The sequence below is a fragment of the Ctenopharyngodon idella genome, chromosome 22, assembly GCF_019924925.1.
Source record: "Ctenopharyngodon idella isolate HZGC_01 chromosome 22, HZGC01, whole genome shotgun sequence".
Lineage (NCBI taxonomy): Eukaryota > Metazoa > Chordata > Actinopteri > Cypriniformes > Xenocyprididae > Ctenopharyngodon > Ctenopharyngodon idella.
In genome coordinates, this window is record NC_067241.1 from 15700501 (window position 1) to 15718667 (window position 18167).

At 40.9% G+C, this 18167-nt stretch overlaps 2 protein-coding genes across 5 annotated transcripts in view; one reads left to right on the plus strand and one right to left on the minus strand.

Annotated features, from left to right (window-relative positions):
* nfxl1 (nuclear transcription factor, X-box binding-like 1) overlaps nucleotides 1-18167 on the plus strand; it is a 179489-nt gene that overhangs the window by 35443 nt on the left and 125879 nt on the right. The window lies entirely within an intron of this gene.
* Nucleotides 1-18167, minus strand: part of epb41l3a (erythrocyte membrane protein band 4.1-like 3a) — a 46402-nt gene that overhangs the window by 25306 nt on the left and 2929 nt on the right. For 2 of the 4 annotated variants that reach the window (XM_051879200.1, XM_051879198.1), the window contains exons 1-8: nucleotides 11703-11861; nucleotides 3332-3471; nucleotides 3057-3248; nucleotides 2723-2827; nucleotides 2598-2640; nucleotides 2446-2521; nucleotides 2087-2305; nucleotides 713-800 (exon numbers count right to left, since the gene is read on the minus strand). In XM_051879200.1, coding sequence (XP_051735160.1) covers nucleotides 713-800; nucleotides 2087-2305; nucleotides 2446-2521; nucleotides 2598-2640; nucleotides 2723-2827; nucleotides 3057-3248; nucleotides 3332-3460 — 852 coding nt within the window. In that variant the 5' untranslated portion in view covers nucleotides 3461-3471; nucleotides 11703-11861. Of the gene's footprint in view, nucleotides 1-712; nucleotides 801-2086; nucleotides 2306-2445; nucleotides 2522-2597; nucleotides 2641-2722; nucleotides 2828-2925; nucleotides 2971-3056; nucleotides 3249-3331; nucleotides 3472-11702; nucleotides 11862-18167 lie in introns of those variants that run through there. The other 2 variants (XM_051879197.1, XM_051879199.1) reach the window with 2 other exon arrangements.

Consider the following 18167-nt stretch of genomic DNA (forward strand, 5'->3'; position numbering starts at 1 on the left):
TCATGGTCATGCACAAAGACACACACAGAAAACACACACTTATACACGAATGCATCTTACCTCTCCTTTAGCCGGAGAAAAGCAGTGAAAGAATCGTCCTATCAACTAGATCATCAATAAGAGGGGAAGAAGAGAAGAGCGGCTGATCTAACCGAACGTCACGTTCATGCTTCAGCTGTCTGCTGTTAGTCTACTGAATGAGGTGATGGATGATATGAAACATCATCTGTGCATGAATATCGGCAGAAGAGCTTAATGCATTAACCTTACTGTAAAGTGTTACCAAAATATATATAAACTACTGAAGGTTTCAAAGAAAACGAGCAGCTGAGAGATTCTGCCAATATTCAGAATAGATTCTCAAGCGTTTATGCTTCATCCCCAACTATCTTGACTATTTGGTTACATCTTTACACCCAAACTATCTGTCATGTGGTTGTCAATATCTGGTTTGTGTCGATTCGATGTGACCCAGTGTGATCCGCCCGAAGCAGAATCAGATTCATACTGAACATCTGACAGATCGACCGACACCAGAAACAATGACAACGATAAACACTGAACACAAAACACTGATTCGTAATGTTTCATTTCAGTGTCAGTGTGTGTGTGCTGATGATACAGACACATCTACATGCAGAAATCACTTACAGAATCAAATGACATGTCATTAAGCCTCATCATGCAGTGTGTGTGTGTGTTTCACGTGTACCTTTGCATGATGGAGGTCGACTCCATACATAGACAGTTTCTTTACATTCTCCAGAAAATGCATCTCAGCTTCGGCCGGCGTCATTCCTCTGAGAGACACACAAACACAATCGCACTGCATCATGGGATCATGTCTCATCACAATTACGTATGACTAAAATTATTCACAAGGCTTCCTAACCCTAATCGTAACTATTAGGCAACAATAAGATGTTAAACATCAGGATTTGAAGTTATTAAAGGGTTAGTTCACACAAAAATGAAAATTCTGTCATTAATTACTCACCCTCATGTCGTTCCACAACTTCAGAACACAAATTAAGATATTTTTGATGAAATCCGAGAGGTTTATGACTCGTTCATAGACAGCAATATAATCAACACTTTCAAGGTCCAGAAAGGTACTAAAGACATCGTTAAAACAGTCATGTGACTGCAGTGGTTCAACCTTAATGTTATGAAGAGACGAGAATACTTTTTGTGCACAAAAACAAAACAAAAATAACCACTTTATTCAACAATCTCTTCCGTCATTATCCTTACGCAGGTGACGCAGTAACACAGTGAAGCTTCTGTGTTTACGTCCGAACGCCGGCTCAGTATTGGCCAAAGCTGATCATGTGACACACGAGCCGGCCAATAATGAGTCGTTCTGACGTAGAACCTGGAAGCGCTGGACGTAAACAACGTATGAGAATGACAAAGAAGAGAAGAGATTGTTGAATAAAGTTGTTATTTTTTTGTTTTTGCGCACAAAAAGTATTCTCGTCTCTTCATAACATTAAGGTTGAACCACTGCAGTCACATGACTGTTTTAACGATGTCTTTAGTACCTTTCTGGACCTTGAAAGTGTTGATTATATTGCTGTCTATGGACGAGTCATAAACCTCTCGGATTTCATCAAAAATATCTTCATTTGTGTTCTGAAGATGAACGAAGGTGTGGATCAACATGAGGGAGTGTAATTAATGAATTTTCATTTTTAGGTGAACTAACCCTTTAACACTTTGAAGTCAAACATGTTTTTCTGTAGAATATTGATTGACACTGTTATTGAACTGAACTGAATCAACATTGAATTGAATTGAGCTGAATAATGACACTGCTTTCGCAGATAACATCAGTGCTTTAAGAATGTTTCCATTACGTTATAATAAAGTTATTTCTGAAAATTCTCTGAAACGTTCCGAATCAAGTAGTAACATTAAAAAAAACCAGATGAACGTCCAACAAACATTCCATGAATGATGTTCTAACGTTTTAGATAACTCTGAACGAACGTTCTATTAACGTTACTGGCAGAACTTTGAGAGAATCTAGCCAGAACGTTCTGAAATCACATCATGAACACAGAAGCAGGAGGACGAGATTCACTTGTAGTTCTTGTGCAGGTCCATGATTTTCTCCTCCATCTCTTTGGTCTGATGAGGCGCGAAACGAAACTCGCTGACGTATTCGGAGCCGTACTCATCCGGGTCGTGATCGCCCAGCTCCGACTGAACCGTGTACGATCCCAGAACCGTGTGAGTGGCGAACGAACACGGCAAACGACCCGATATGATGTCATCCCTCAGCTGTAAACACAGGTAATATCTGACAGACAGACAGAGATTCATTTAATACTTCCTTAGTTCACGTTGCGTTACTTATTTATTATTTTTCACTACTGATAATTTAACCATTCTGCAATATTCATAACCTTATATAGCAAAAAAAGTGTGGATGAGTCTAACCTGGTGATGTCTTCAGACAGCAGCGCCGGTTCAGGAGGGTAAAACTTCACGTTGAATGAGAAATTCCAGGCGACGCCTGAAGAGAAAAACAATCGAGCTCAAATAGAGCATATATGCAGACAGGACAGATGTTTATCTCCAGAGTATTTCACCTCTGATCTGCTTCTTCATGTCTTTGGCAGGATCCAGCCAGTTCTGAAACGAAGCATTCAGATGATTCACGACTCACTGAATCAGTGTTCAAAGCTTCATTGCATCTGTATGAACGTAATTGTACCTTCTGATTCTCCACATCACGGAATGTGATACCGAAGTAATCTTTCTCCAGAAGATTGAGATGTTCACAGACTTTGTCGAACAGAATCTGACCTTTATCACGCTTCTGTAGAGAGAGAAATGTTAAAAATAAACTCAGCATGATCACACGCACTGAAAACCTCTTACAAACCTTTATTTTGAATCTGACATCTCTGAACAAACCTCTGAAAGATACCTTTCTGACTCAAACTCTCCGCCTTTAAAGATCTACAGACGCAAATAGATCAAGTGCAATAAAATAAACATAAACATTTAATTCTCTCCTGTACAAGATCTGGATCTGTCTGTCTCACCTCCACCACGCAGGTGTATTCGGAGCCGTCCAGCAGTGTGATCTTGCACTGCATGTTCTTGGGTTTCTTGGTCACTTTCACAGGAGATCGGGTCAGTTTACTGGAGGAGGACCAGTGGGAGGCGCCGTCTTCCTCGGACGGCTGGTGATTGGCTTTCCCCTGCGGGACTCCGCCCACCTCAAGCTCCCCGGCCTGACCGTCAGAGAGAAACACACACAATTATACTGACACCTGTGTGTGTGTGTGTGTGTGTGTGTGCAATCAGACAATGGTACCTGTTCTTTCCTGACAGGTGTGCTGTGGGCGGCGGCAGGAGGAAGCTGGTTGTCGAGGGGCGGGGCTGAATGGGGCGGAGCCGCGCTGGCTCCCTGCTGCTCTGCTTTACTTTCTGGTTCTGTCGTCATTTCAAATCAAACTGTGATCAGAGCAGAGACGAACACATCAACACCTGCACTAAAACAATTATACTGAGATCACAACAAATGAACTATTCCTTTAAATATAACTCCAGCTGACCTTTGACCTCACTGTCAAGCTCTGGTGAACTTTACTCTGTGTAAATATGAATGTGATTCTGCTCACACAGATCAGATAAGATGAATTTAACATTCATGATCCACTGATTCCTGTTTATGTGACCATGACGAATGATGCACAGGATCATGAATACTAATGTTCACTTTGTCTTTCCTCTGGAGGACAGTGTTTAACATTGATCTGCTCGGATCAAAGGCATTATGGGAAATATGACCTAAAAATAAGGTAAAGTTGAGATGCACACAAAGCGAATGCATCCGCAAACAGACAGAGAACTCTGGGATAGATCCAAAGAGCAGAAAAAGATCAAATGAGAGAAAAGTGAGAGAATCCCATCAGAGGAGGAAGATGAAAGCTCTTCATCACATCTGACGCCACATCAAACAGTGCAAACAGGAAGCCAGCCGCTGCGCTTCCTGTCCTTCATTAGAATGCTTTTTTCATTTCTGTAGAGGACAAATATAGATTCTGCCACTGTGGGACTCGAGCATGTGTGTGTGTGTGTGTGTGTGTGTGTGTGTGTGTGATCTGAGACCGTCCTGCGTGAGCTGAATGAAGAATCAGTGTTCAACTCCTGAAACAGGAAGATGCTCATCAGTGACTCGAGTGGTGTCGTCGGCAGCTGGACTGGATCTTCTGAAGAGAGCGTGAGGTGTTTAACTGTTCGGGGAGTAAGGGTGGTTGCCAGGGTGTTGTTATGCATTGCTAATGTGTTCTGAGAGTTTTTAACATGTTCCTAGATGGTTGCTAGGGTGTTGCTAAGGTGTTCTGAGTGGTAGCTAGGGTGTTGCTATGCAGTTTCCAAGGTGTTTGAGTGATTTTTAGTGAGTTCCTAGGTGGATGCCAGAATGTTGCGATGCCATTGCTAAGGTGTTCTGAGTGGTAGCTAGGGTGTTGCTATGCAGTTGCTAAGGTGTTCCTAGGTGGACGCCAGGGTGTTGCTTTTTTTTAGAGTGTTGTTAGGGTGTTGCTATGCAGTTGTGGTTCTTAGTGTGTTCCCAGGTAGATGCCAGTTTATGTTGCTAAGGTGCTATGCCATTGTGAAAGTTTTTTGAGTGGTTTTATTGTGTTACTAGGGTGTTGCTATGCAGTGGCTAAGGTGTGTTTTTAGTGTGCTTCTAGGTGGTTGCTAGGGTGTTGCTATGCAGTTGCCAAGGTGTTTGAGTGATTTTTTGTGCATTCCTAGGTGGATTCCAGGGTGTTGCAATGTTGTTGCTAAGGTATTCTGAGTGGTTGCTAGGGTGTTGCTATGCAGTTGCTAAGGTGTTCCTATGTGGATTCCAGGATAGTGCCTTTTTAGAGTGTTGTTAGGGTGTTGCTATGCAATTGTGGTTTTTAGTGAGTTCTTAGGTGGATGCCAGGGTGGTGCTATGCCATTGTGATCTGAGTGGTTTTATTGTGTTACTAGGGTGTTGCTATGCAGTGGCTAAGGTGTTGTTAGTGGTTTAGTGTGTTGTTGATTGTTGAAACTCTCTTCTGATTCAAATATTGTGAAATTAGCAGTGAAATGTTTCACCATTACTGCAAGAGAACAAAAAATTACTAATGAGATCTCTTTAAAATCTCAATTGTTTCACCAATACATCATTGAGACTGAGAGCAAATGGAGACTGAAGACTGACTAAAGTCTCCTCAAGACCAGTAATTTCACATGTATCTGCAATAAAAGGTTAGAGATCTTAATTTGAACTCAAACATTTATCATTTTATAGCTCTAGACTGGTTGACAACTAATGACTCGTGTGTTTCTGTTTTATTTCTCATAAGTAAACAACAGTGACTCACGACAACTTCAAACCTAATCAGAGACCTCAAGAGATTGTAGGACCAATCAAATTTAACACCACATGAAGCGGAGTTTCTCACTCCTCAGATGTCTCACTGCATGAGTGACGGCCGCCAATCAAACACCTGCATGTGATCTTTAATAACAGAGAGGGTCAGAGCAGCAGGGACACGAGACACTCACATCTCTACAGGGACGAGACATTCATATTTCAACACTCCAGATGCTGCAGAAGCCCACACTCATACTGACATTTGCTCCACACGAGCAAACAGAGAGCTTCAGTCTATGAGCGGGATGTTTTCCTTCCACACTGTGAAATCAAATCTGGATTATTAGGGAATGTTACTAATGAGTCACGGACCATAATTAGAGGACAGAAGACAAATCTACTGAAGGCTTTCAGATGATATAGAAAGAATTAAAATGGCGATGACGTGTGGAAACAGATTTTAACACAGTTTTTGTGAAGATTCAATTATTGATTCCCAGAAGCACCAGGAGCTCAGCAGACTGTTCAGTCAGAAACCTACAATTACTGAACTAGATTCTGAGGAAAACATGAGTCACATTGGTCGGTGCAAAACTCACCGCTGTGATGCGGCTGGTTGCCAGGGTGTTGCTAGGTGGTTGCAAAGGGTGTTGCTATGCAGTTACTAAAGTATTCCTAGGTGGTGTTCCTATGCAGTTCCCTGTTTTTATTGTGTTACTAGGTGGTTGCTAGGGTGGTTGCTAAAGTGTGTTCTGAGTGGTTTTTAGTGTGTTGCTAGGTGGTTACCAGGGTGTTGCTAGCAGTTACAAATTGTTCTGAGTGGTTCTTAGAGTGTGTTGCTAGGTGGTTGCCAGGGTGTTGCAATGCAGTCGCTAAAATGTTCTGAATGGTTTTTAGTGTGCTCCAAGTTGGTTGCTATGGTGTTGCTATGCAGTTACTACGTTGTTCTGAGTGTTTTTTATTGTATTACCTACTAGGTAGTTGCCAGGGTGTTGCTATGCAGTTGCTGAATGGTTTTTAGTGTGTTCCAAGGTGGTTGCTATGGTGTTGCTATGCAGTTACTAAGTTGTTCTGAGTGATTTTTTTGTATTACTAGGTCGTTTCTAGGGTGTTGCTATGCAGTTGCTAAAGTGTTTTCTGAGTGGGTTCGTGTGTTCCTAGGTAGTTTCTATGCAGTTGTCAAGGTGTTCTGAGTGATTTTTTATGTGTTACTAGGTGGTTGCCAGGGTGTTGCTATGCAGTTGCCGATTGTTTTTTAGTGTGTTCCAAGGTGGTTGCTATGGTGTTGCTATGCAGTTACTAAGTTGTTCTGAGTGAGTTTTTTGTATTTCTAGTTTCTAGGGTGTTGCTATGCAGTTGCTAAAGTGTTTTCTGAGTGGGTTCATGTGTTCCTAGGTAGTTTCTATGCAGTTGCCAAGGTGTTCTGCGTGATTTTTTGTATTTCTAGTTTCTAGGGTGTTGCTATGCAGTTGCTAAAGTGTTTTCTGAGTGGGTTCGTGTGTACCTAGGTAGTTTCTATGCAGTTGTCAAGGTGTTCTGAGTGATTTTTTATGTGTTACTAGGTGGTTGCCAGGGTGTTGCTATGCAGTTGCCGATTGTTTTTTAGTGTGTTCCAAGGTGGTTGCTATGGTGTTGCTATTCAGTTACTAAGTTGTTCTGAGTGAGTTTTTTGTATTTCTAGTTTCTAGGGTGTTGCTATGCAGTTGCTAAAGTGTTTTCTGAGTGGGTTCATGTGTTCCTAGGTAGTTTCTATGCAGTTGCCAAGGTGTTCTGCGTGATTTTTTGTGTGTTACTAGGTGGTTGCTAGGGTGTTGCTATGTGGTTGCTAAGTTGTTTTGAGTGGTTTTTAGTCTGTTGCTAGGTGGTTGCTAGGGGGTTCTGGGTGGTTGCTAGTAGCTTGTTTACTGCAGTTACACAAACGAGTTACACACTGAACTTTAATTCATAGAGTGAGAGATTTTCACATCATCATCAGCACTAGTAGTGGTGATGAATGACTTAATAAACAGCACTTTGGGGTTTAAATCTCAACTCAAATCTGTTTGTGTTGTAAACGTGTGACCCGTTCCTACAGCAGCAGCTTCACAGATCTCACTGTAAATGACTCTGCAGATATTCAGATGTTTCTGTGAAACTCAGCTGTCAAAACACACAAACCCATGACGGCACACTTGTGAACTGATGAGTGTCATGCTCATTCAGACGTGTCATCTCTCAGACACGCTTCTTTACAAAACTGTACCGTGGTGTAAACAGTCTCTGTCAAAATACCACAGTTAATATAGTGTCAGTTTTACTACCATGAAGTCACAATAAATTCATATAAAATTATCTTCAATTTTAGAAATGAAATGCATCATAATCCTTGATTTCTTTGTTGCTGATGACGGTGGTGTTACCAGTCTTACTATAGTATTTAAGTAGAACCTACAGTGACTATGGTGAATTTTTGTAAAGGATACAGTATATACAGATATATAAATGCAGAAGGGATGCATTTATGACAGCCACAGACTAAATTTCTCATATTTAAGACACTGAGAATTCATAAAAGCTGCATTGAGATTTAATATTTCAATAATTTAACAACACATTCACATGTTCACGGTTCTCTGGTTATTTTTAATCATTTATTTATTTTAATTTTACATTTTTATGATTTCATTATTAGCTTTTAATCATGTTTGGGAAACTGCCCTAAAACATCACCATAACACAATAAAACCAACACAAAACTGCATAATTAAAAATGCAATACTTCATATTTTTATAGCATTATTACCATAAAAACATTACATCAAACTGTACCGCAGATTATAGTTATAACCCTCAGATTCACCACTAAACTGCCACAATGGTTTGTTCTGGTTTCTGGTCTGAGGATCTGGTTTGAATCTAGTCTGTTAGTCCTTGAGACGTGTCTTTGTCTCTCTGCAGAGGACACGCCAAAGGCTCTCAGCCAATCAGCTGCTCCGATACAGCCGTGTGTCTTTAAGAGCTTCCTGCACAGCTGAGGAGTGCCGGATGCAGCGAACAGCCACTTAAAATCACACTGTCTCAAAACGTCTGTCCTAAACTCTCCATTCCTCTCTGTCATCTAGAACACGACAGTGACAAATAAACCCAACACTGACACAGGAGCAGCTGCTGGACGCAGTTGACCCTCAATGCATTATTCATGAGTCCAGTAGTCCCGCCCACAGCGAAGAATAATGCTTGAAGTGAAAAGACTATTTATTATTGTGATAGATAGTTAGTGTTGGCAGATCAAACCTGACACTGATAAACCACAGAAACACCTCACTGATGTGATCATAAATAATAATAATAATTCCACCACACCTTAGATGTGTTTGAGTAAGAAAGAACAAAGACAAAATATTTGCTTTTGGAGACGATCTTGTAACTCTAATTGTAAAGGCAATAAGTGAATCTCACATCACTATTTTCATGAGAATTAACTACACCTGATTCTCAATACTATAAAGCCAATAAACATTATTTATAAAGTAAAATATGTATATATTTTGGCAGTATTTGTTGTACTACCTTTAATTCATGTGAATATAATTGTAAAAAATCATTTTATTACATAGTAATGAGAAAATAATGTGAATTATCATTGAGAATAATGACAACTATAAATATGAAATACATAAAAATCTAGACATATTACAGTATGCGGTTGCCAGGGTGTGGCTATGCAGTTGCTAAGGTGTTCTGCATGGTTTTTAGTGGGGACTTCCTAGGTGGCTGCCATGGTGTTGCTATGATGTTCTGAGTGATTTTTAAGGTGTTCCTAGGTGGTTGCCAGGGTGTTGCTATGCAGTTGCTAAGGTGTTCTGCGTGGTTTTTACTAGGGTGTTCCTAGGTGGTTGCCATGGTGTTGCTATGCAGTTGCTAAGGTGTTCTGCATGGTTTTTACTAGGGTGTTCCTAGGTGGTTGCCATGGTGTTGCTATGCAGTTGCTATGGTGTTCTGAGTGATTTTTAGTTTGTGTTACTAGGTGGTTGTTATGCAGCTGCTAAGGTGTTCTGAGTAATTTTAGTGTGTTTCTAGGTGGTTGCCATGGTGTTGCTATGCAGTTGCTAGGGTGTTCTGCATGGTTTTTAGTGGGAACTTCCTAGGTGGTTGCCATGGTGTTGCTATGCAGTTGCTAAGGTGTTCTGCGTGGTTTTTACTAGGGTGTTCCAAGGTAGTTGCCATGGTGTTGCTATGGTGTTCTGAGTGATTTTTAGTGTGTTACTAGGTGGTTGTTATGCAGTTGCTAAGGTGTTCTGAGTAATTTTAGTGTGTTTCTAGGTGGTTGCCATGGTGTTGCTATACAGTTGCTAAAGTGCTCTGCATGGTTTTTAGTAGGGTGTTCTAAGGTGGTTGCAATGGTGTTGCTATGGTGTTCTGGGTGATTTTTAGTGTTATTAGGTGGTTGCTAGGGTGTTGCTATGCAGTTGCTATGATGTTCTGAGTGATATTTTAGTGTGTTACTAGGTGGTTGCTAGGGTGTTGCTATGTAATTTCTAAGGTGTTCTGCGTGGTTTTTAGTGGGGAGTTCCTAGGTTGTTGCCAGAGTGTTGGTATGCAGTTCCTCTGGTGTTCTGAGTGATTTTTAGTGTGTTTATAGGTGGTTGCCATGGTGTTGCTAAGCAGTTGCTAAAGTGTTCTGCATGGTTTTTAGTAGGGTGTTCCTAGGTGGTTGTCATGCTGTTTCTATGGTGTTCTGAGTGATTTTTAGTGTCTTACTAAGTGATTGCTCAGGTGTTGTTATGTAGTTGCTGAGGCGATCTGAGTGGTTTTTAGGGTGTTACTAGGTGGTTGCTATGGAGTTGCTAAGGTATAAACAATGTGAATCAGCATTGAGATTGAGAATGATCACAATTATAAACTTTAAGTACATAAAACATCTAGATGCATTACAGTAATGAGAATGAGATGCTTTTGTAAGCAAAGTAATGCGATGAATATAACATCGTTGATGGAATTAAAATAGGATACTCATTTCCCATATGAAAAACAACATTTTGTATATTTCCTTTTGATTTTGGAGTGAATTATGTGAAGTAATTCACTCTAATATATAATGATGGCTTGTTGCTCTCAGAGATGTTCGTAAACACAAAACGGAGGGACACCTGTCTGATAACAGTGACGGGAACAAGAACAATCATCAAATCTAGGCCGAGTCGAGCAGCGCTCTCATTCTCTGAGTGAATTACAGACAGAAATAGAAGCTGTTCTTCTCACGAGACGTCACCTAAATGAAGGACAGACAAACATTTGTACGGGCGTCACTGTACGAGCTGATGAACATGAACATCAGTGAATCTCTCTCACCTCTGACACACATTACCAGCCCTTCACTACATGATCATCAAGCAGATGAGGCTTTCTGAGACTGAAATCGAATGGCACACACACACCTGACACAATACGAGCTTCATAAAGTCATACTGCAGAACTAATGAATATGAACAATGAACATTAAATCCCATAATCACCAGCTGACCTTCATATCTGCAGCGTTTCTGTGCAGGTGAAAACAGCTGAACTACTTTAACCAGTTAAAAACAGCACTTACCTTCAAACAATCCGGTGTAAATGTGATTAGAGTAAAAAACAGAATCCAGGTTATGACTGATGTCCTAATATGATTGATTATTGATAATACGAGTAGACATTACAGAGTTGTTGTCAATGCTGTGCTTTAATGCCACCCTGCATTTTTGCATATAAATAAATAATTCATGAACATAAAACATGAATATTAATCATCAATTCTATTCCCAAAAAAATCCTAAAGGAATGCAAGTGGAATTTCTATCATAAATAACTGTAATTCTTATTATTCTTATTTAAATAGCAGGGTTAAACAGCAATCTCCCTTCGCACACTGTAAGTTCTTCTGGCCTCATCGCGTCATCACGGCCGTGAGTGACGTCACGCCGGCAGTCCGCGTGCACGCGCAGGCCACACCCACCGCATTGCAGAACCACAAAAACCGGTACCAGCGAAGTTCATAAACTCGCATCATGTGACCACGAAACCCGCAGATGCACAACGAATCTGCCCGACTGCATCACATACAGTCACATTAAAGAAACGACGCATATAGACGCGGAGAGCGCGCGCGAGGGATTTAATGACAGTCACGCGCCTCGTGTGTGTCATGATGACTGTCAATCAAATTCCACACAAATATAAAACTATTGCTAAGAGTTCTGCTCACCGATGAAGAACACACACACACACACACACACTATAAATGATGCAGCTGTACTGCACACGAACACACACACACAAGCACGAGACTGAAGCAGGATGAACGGCTGTTTACCGGCTCTGATGCTGCTGATGCTGCTGCTGCTTCCCGGTGAGCGCGGCGACAGACTGACTGCAGACACACACACACACTCACACACACACACTCCCGTACTGCGCATCACACACTCAGACAGCTTTATTTAGCCACATGCACTAGAGATTAATCCCTCCCGTAGTAAATGCGCGTAAACTCACCCGTGTCGTGATGCTCCGGTCACTAGTGTCGGTCTGGTGTGTGTCGGTGGAGTTCAGAGCAGTGCAGAGCACACAGGGTTAAATCAGTATGCTGACTCATCACTAATATCTATAGGTCACTGTATTTATCACACACACACACACACACACAAACGTAATGAAATAGCCTACACTAACATAAAAAAAACTATATTATAAATAAATAAATAATAGTACTATATCATGTTTGGGACATCTTTTGGACATACTAGACCTATATATATATATATATATATATATATAAAAACCATTGTACATATAGTATATATCAAAGGCTGCATCTGAAATCGCATATTTCCCTACTCTAAAGAAGTATATCTGAATTCACAGTACTCATAAAAGAGTAGGCAAAAAGTATATCCCATAAATCACATTACTATTAATTTAATTAATTAGTGGGGTAGTAATTTAATAATTAGGGCGGGGCAACCTGTCACTCACATGAGATCCACCAATAGCAAACCACAACCATCCAATCAATTCCCCACAGACAAAAGCAAGCCCCGCCCTACGTTTGTTCTTGTTTGCGAAGCAGTTTTATTCGGATATACGGCACAACAGAGAAGAAAAGACCAGCACAAATTCCCTTTCACACTTTGGCTGTGTTGGTACTGTAGGTCACATGATAATGACAACATGGCGAATGTAGTACGTCCGGATTATATTCATAATATAGAACGTAATTTTTAGCGTTTGTAAAGTAATTACTTATTCAAAAGTACCTACTCAAGAGAGTATGTGATTTCAGACGCAGCCGAAGTGTTAAAGTCGGCATGAAATGGAATTTGCGCTGGTCTTTTTTTCCCTATTGTGTCGTATATCCGAGTGAAATGCTTTGCAAACAAGAACAAATGTAGGTGTGTCTGTGGGGAATTGATTGATTGGTTGTGGTTTGCTATTGGTGGATCTTATGTGAGTGACAGGTTGCCCTGCCTTCGTCATCAGAGAAGAGGGAGGGGAAGTTATTTTGATTCAAGATTACGCGGCATTATCTAAATCCCTAAATAGAATGAAGCCGACCAACATTTAAATCTCTCAATAGAACAAAACGGAGGTAACAACATAATTCAGCTTTGAAACACACTCCAAACACAGCGCACGGTTTATCACAAGCTGTGATTTCTGCCATCTGCATCCGTCTCTGATCCTCAGAAGAGCGTTTACACACTCTAACACACACATCACACAGCAGATGAGACGTCTGGATGGACTCCATACAGCAGAAACTACTACTGCACGTCACTCCCTGCTGCCGCTTTAATGCTCGACTGTCTGCTGTGCATGTAGATGAGCCCTGCCGTCTGCACTTCCCATCATGCATCTGCACAAGGACACACACAGCAGCATCAGTCTAACAGAGCAGAAGCGGATCATAGACGGCTGAGTTCAAGTCAGCTGTCAATCACATATCAAACTGTCGCTCTGATTGGCTGCTGTTGTTGAGCTCTTCAGGTTTGGCTTCATTAATGCATCTTCATACACTGATTATCTTCTGAACGGCGGAGAGAGCGTGAGTATGGAGTGTGAGAAAACTCATTTGCTGCTCGGCTGGTTTGTGGATGTCAGGCGGGTCGAACGCTCTGTAATCTGGGCCGTCTCGAACTCTAGAGCTTCTAAAACAGCTGAAACAAACGCAACACTGAGATACAACGGCTCTGTACAGAAGAGTAACATATTGACTGTGAGCGAGTGATTCATGAAAGGATTTTCCCAGCTGAGATCTGAGTCACAAACACAAGCTCTATATGATGAGTCAGTCATTATCACTGAGATTCTGTTTGATGATGGTGCAGAAATTACACACGTCACCGTCAAACATCAGACAGAGCAGAAAAGACAATTACTAGAATAGAGTAAACTCACATCTAAATGAAAAACAAGAGCTCTCGCGGTGAGGGCTGGACGGGGGCTTGGGCCAGAGCAATTACCTAGCGACACCCTAGCAACCACCTAGAAACCATTCAGAACACCCCTAGTAACCACCCAGAATACTATAGCAACCACCTAAAATCCATTCAGAACAGTCCTGGCAATCACCCAAAACACCTTAGTAACACCCCTAGCAACCACCCAGAACACCCTAGCCACCACCTAGAATCCATTCAGAACAGCCCTAGCAACCACCCAAAACACCTTAGTAACACCCCTAGCAACCACCCAGAACACCCTAGCCACCACCTAGAATCCATTCAGAACAGCCCTAGCAACCACCCAAAACACCTTAGTAACACCCCTAGCAACCACCCAGAACACCCTAGCCACCACCTAGAATCCATTCAGAACAGCCCTAGCAACCACCCAAAACACCCTAGCAACACCCCTAGCAACCACCCAGAACACCCAAACAACCATCTAGAAACCATTCAGAACAGCCCTAGCAACCACAGAGAAGATATTCAGAACAGCCCTAGCAACAGCCCTAGCAACCACCCAGAACACCCTAGCAACAACCCAGAACACCATAGCAACAGCCTAGCAATGAGCTAGAACACCATAGCAATGGCAAGGCAACTACCCAGAACACAATGCCCTGGCAACCACCCAGAACACCATAGCAACACCCTAACAACCACCCAGAATACCATAGCAACCACCTAGAAACCACTCAGAACACCGTAGCAGTAACCACCTAGAAACCACTCAGAACACCCTAGTAACCACCAAAAAAACACTCAGAACACCCTAGAAACCACCCAGAACAACCTAGCAACCATCTAGAAACCACCCAGAACACCCTAACAATGAGCTAGAACACCATAGCAATGCCAAGGCAACCACCCAGAATGCAATGCCCTGGCAACCACCCAGAACACCATAGCAACACCCTAACAACCACTCAGAACACCCTAGCAACCACCCAGAAACCACTCAGAACACCGTAGCAGTAACCACCTAGAAACCACTCAGAACATCCTAGAAACCACCCAGAACAACCTAGCAACCACCTAGAAAACACTCAGAACACCATAACAACAACCCAGAGGACTCTAGCAAGGAGCGAGAACACCATAGCAATGCCCAGGCAACCACCCAGAATGCAATGCCCTGGCAACCACCCAGAACACCATAGCAACACCCTAACAACCACCCAGAATACCACAGCAACCACCTAGAAACCACTCAGAACGCCCTAGCAATGAGCCAGGACTCCATAGCAACGCCCTGGCAACCACCCAGAGGACTCCAGCAGTGCGGTGGTCAGATCATGAACACTGAGTGTGATGTGCTCAGAAGCGTGACGCTGGACGAGACGGTGCGGAGCGTGTCTGCAGTCACAAGCGCTCAGATCAAATGTGATTCAGACGGATTACTGACATGCTGCAAACGCTCTAATCTCTGGCTCTGCTCTAAGCCCATCAGGACGGCGAGTGTGTGCCTTCACAGACATGTGCTTCTGATCAGATGATCACTCACTCTTTCAGCAGGTCTTCAGGTTCTTTCACTGTAAATGTCCATTACCCATCATGCATGTTGCATTAGGGTAGAGTCCTTCACTGAGCTGCATACAAACACTGACGGGGTTACACTTCAATAGCTGGATCGACATCTGTCAATCACTCCAAACAAATCAAGATCACATTTACATAACAGGAACAACATTTAAAGAGATAGTTCACCCAAAAACACTAGTATCATTCCCAAAAGGAGACTGAGGACCAAACAACATTAGACCCCACTGACTTCCATTCTATAGAGACATTTCTCAAAATATCTTCTTTTATATTCAGAAAAGCAAACAGGCTTGATCAACATGAGTAAATGATGTCAGAATTACCTTACAGAAACAAGTGTATTCAAGTGTGCTATTACTATACTTCTTTTGAACTAAAAACAAGAAGTCTACCTTTTATGTACCTCTCAGAAATATACTTAAAATTATACTATATTTGGCCTATACTTGTACTCAATCTTTTGATCAAGATATACTTAAAAGTATAATGAAGTATTCTAAGTGTACTTGGCTTGTAGTTTAGTTTATTCTTCTGATTGAGTAGCCTATAAAATACTTTTTTTCACAGTTTACATACTGTCATTGATTCATAAAGAAAACAGATATTTTCCTAAGTATGTGATTTTTTGTGTCGTCCACTGCTAATAAATTTACTTCAAATCTACTTAAAATACAGTTAAAGTTATATTTCAAGTATAAAAATGAACAACTAAATAGGAACAAAGTAGTATACTTAAAGTGCAAAAATAAAATATAAATAGTGAATGATGTTAAGTTCACTTCACAAAACTGCTAAACTAGTTGTTTACTGAGAGTATACTTCTAAGTGTACTTTCATAAACTAAAAAAATGTGCTACAAGTATTTAACTAGTAAACTATACTACAAGTTCACTTGTAGTTGCAGTACAAACAAAAACTTTAATTGTAAACTAGTTGTGTACTCAAAGTTTACTACTAGAGTATACTTAAATCTAAACTAATACACTAAAAAGTGGGTCAATTTAGTCCCAAGTAGTACTGAAATAGTACACTTAAAAGTATACTACTAGTACACTGATATTAGTATACTTACTACATACAGTATACTTTAAAATATACTTGAACTTTACTTAAGTTTACTTAGCAAAATTTTTTTGTAATTTTTGTCCCTAAATACAGAAAATGTTCAAATAAAATATTATAATTTAAGTATTATTTATAAAATGGTTTCATCTATTTATAGCCACAAGACTTACTACATGTTAACATGAGAGACTCAAATAATTACTTACTAATTTTACTCATTTATAGTATTTCAGTAGTTCCAACTCATTTCATATTACACACATTTTACTGAATAATTCAAGCGATTAAAAACATAACAAGCTTCATATTTCTGCTTATAAACAACGAGGAACAGCTTTACTGTTACTGTACATAATATTCATGTTTGTTTTTACAAACCGAAGGACTAGTCAGAATGATCTCCTGTGGTAAACAGCAGCATGTCAGATGATTTATAGACCTTAACCTCAGTCTTGAACCAGGAGCATCAGGAGGACGACAGACACACACACACACACACACACACACACACCAGATGAGACTATGAGCTCAGCTGGAGAAAACCAGAGGTCAGATCAGGCTGTTTGGTCTTCTCAAACCTCCAGCCTGGACTGAAAACAGATGAAAATGAACCTGTGCAGCTGCTCTGACATGTTTTCACACAGTAATGATGGTCGTTCTGCCCACAGAGGCTCTTGATTACAAATGATTTTACTCAGAGAACCACTAAACAACCCACACACTCCTCTAACCAGCGCGCTTCAACTAGCATGTGCACACGGTTTATTTCCGTCTCCTTCAGTCACTGTTATCAGACGAGCGACTGCTGACCCAAACGCTCCAGGAATTAACCACATCTCAGGTCTGAAACATACATGTAATGCAAACATTTCTAACTCTATCTCATGTTGTTGTGTTCTGAAGCATGTAGAATATACTTCCAGTGTTATTTAGCGAGTTTCTCCTGGTGTTCAGTGTGTTATTAATGACAGTGTTTAGTGCTCGTCCTCATTAAGATGATGTATGATGACAGGACACACACATCACGGCTGTCTGAAATCGAATACTCACTACTAAACCTCTGAACACCAGCGTGAAGATCACACACACCGAGCAACCGCTGCGGTCAGACGAGAAATAAAGCTCACAGGTTTATCTTCAACAACACAGACTTTAGATCTGGATCTGGTCTTGAGTCCAACTCTGCTGGTCACATTTAATACACCTTTTGGGTATTTTGTCACTTATATATACTTAAACTAAAATAAAGGCATAAAATCTAACAATAAAACCTAATTCAAAATATTAATAAATACTACAATAGTATATTAAAGATACTAAAATAACATTTCTGGGAAGTTCAGGAAGCTTCCCAAATTCCAGCTTAAGTCATAAATCCAAAAAGATTAAGATTTAATATAGAAAAGTATAAAGCTTTGCATTCCTGAGGAAAAGAAAATTGATATTTGAACATACATGATGAAAACTACACAGATGTTCGTTAAGAGCCGAATTATTGTATGAAGCTGCTCATTAAAACAGCAGCAGAATCATTTGCATGTAAATATGATGTAACAGAACGTTCCTCCTCCAGCTTTTCATCAGACTGAAACCTCTGGAAGAAGATTCACAGGAATTCAATCAATGAATCCCGCCACAGCACTGATGTGAAAACATGACTTTATCTGCTGTACCGCCCATCAACATCAGAATCATCCAATCACATGTGATTCACATGATCAGCAGCC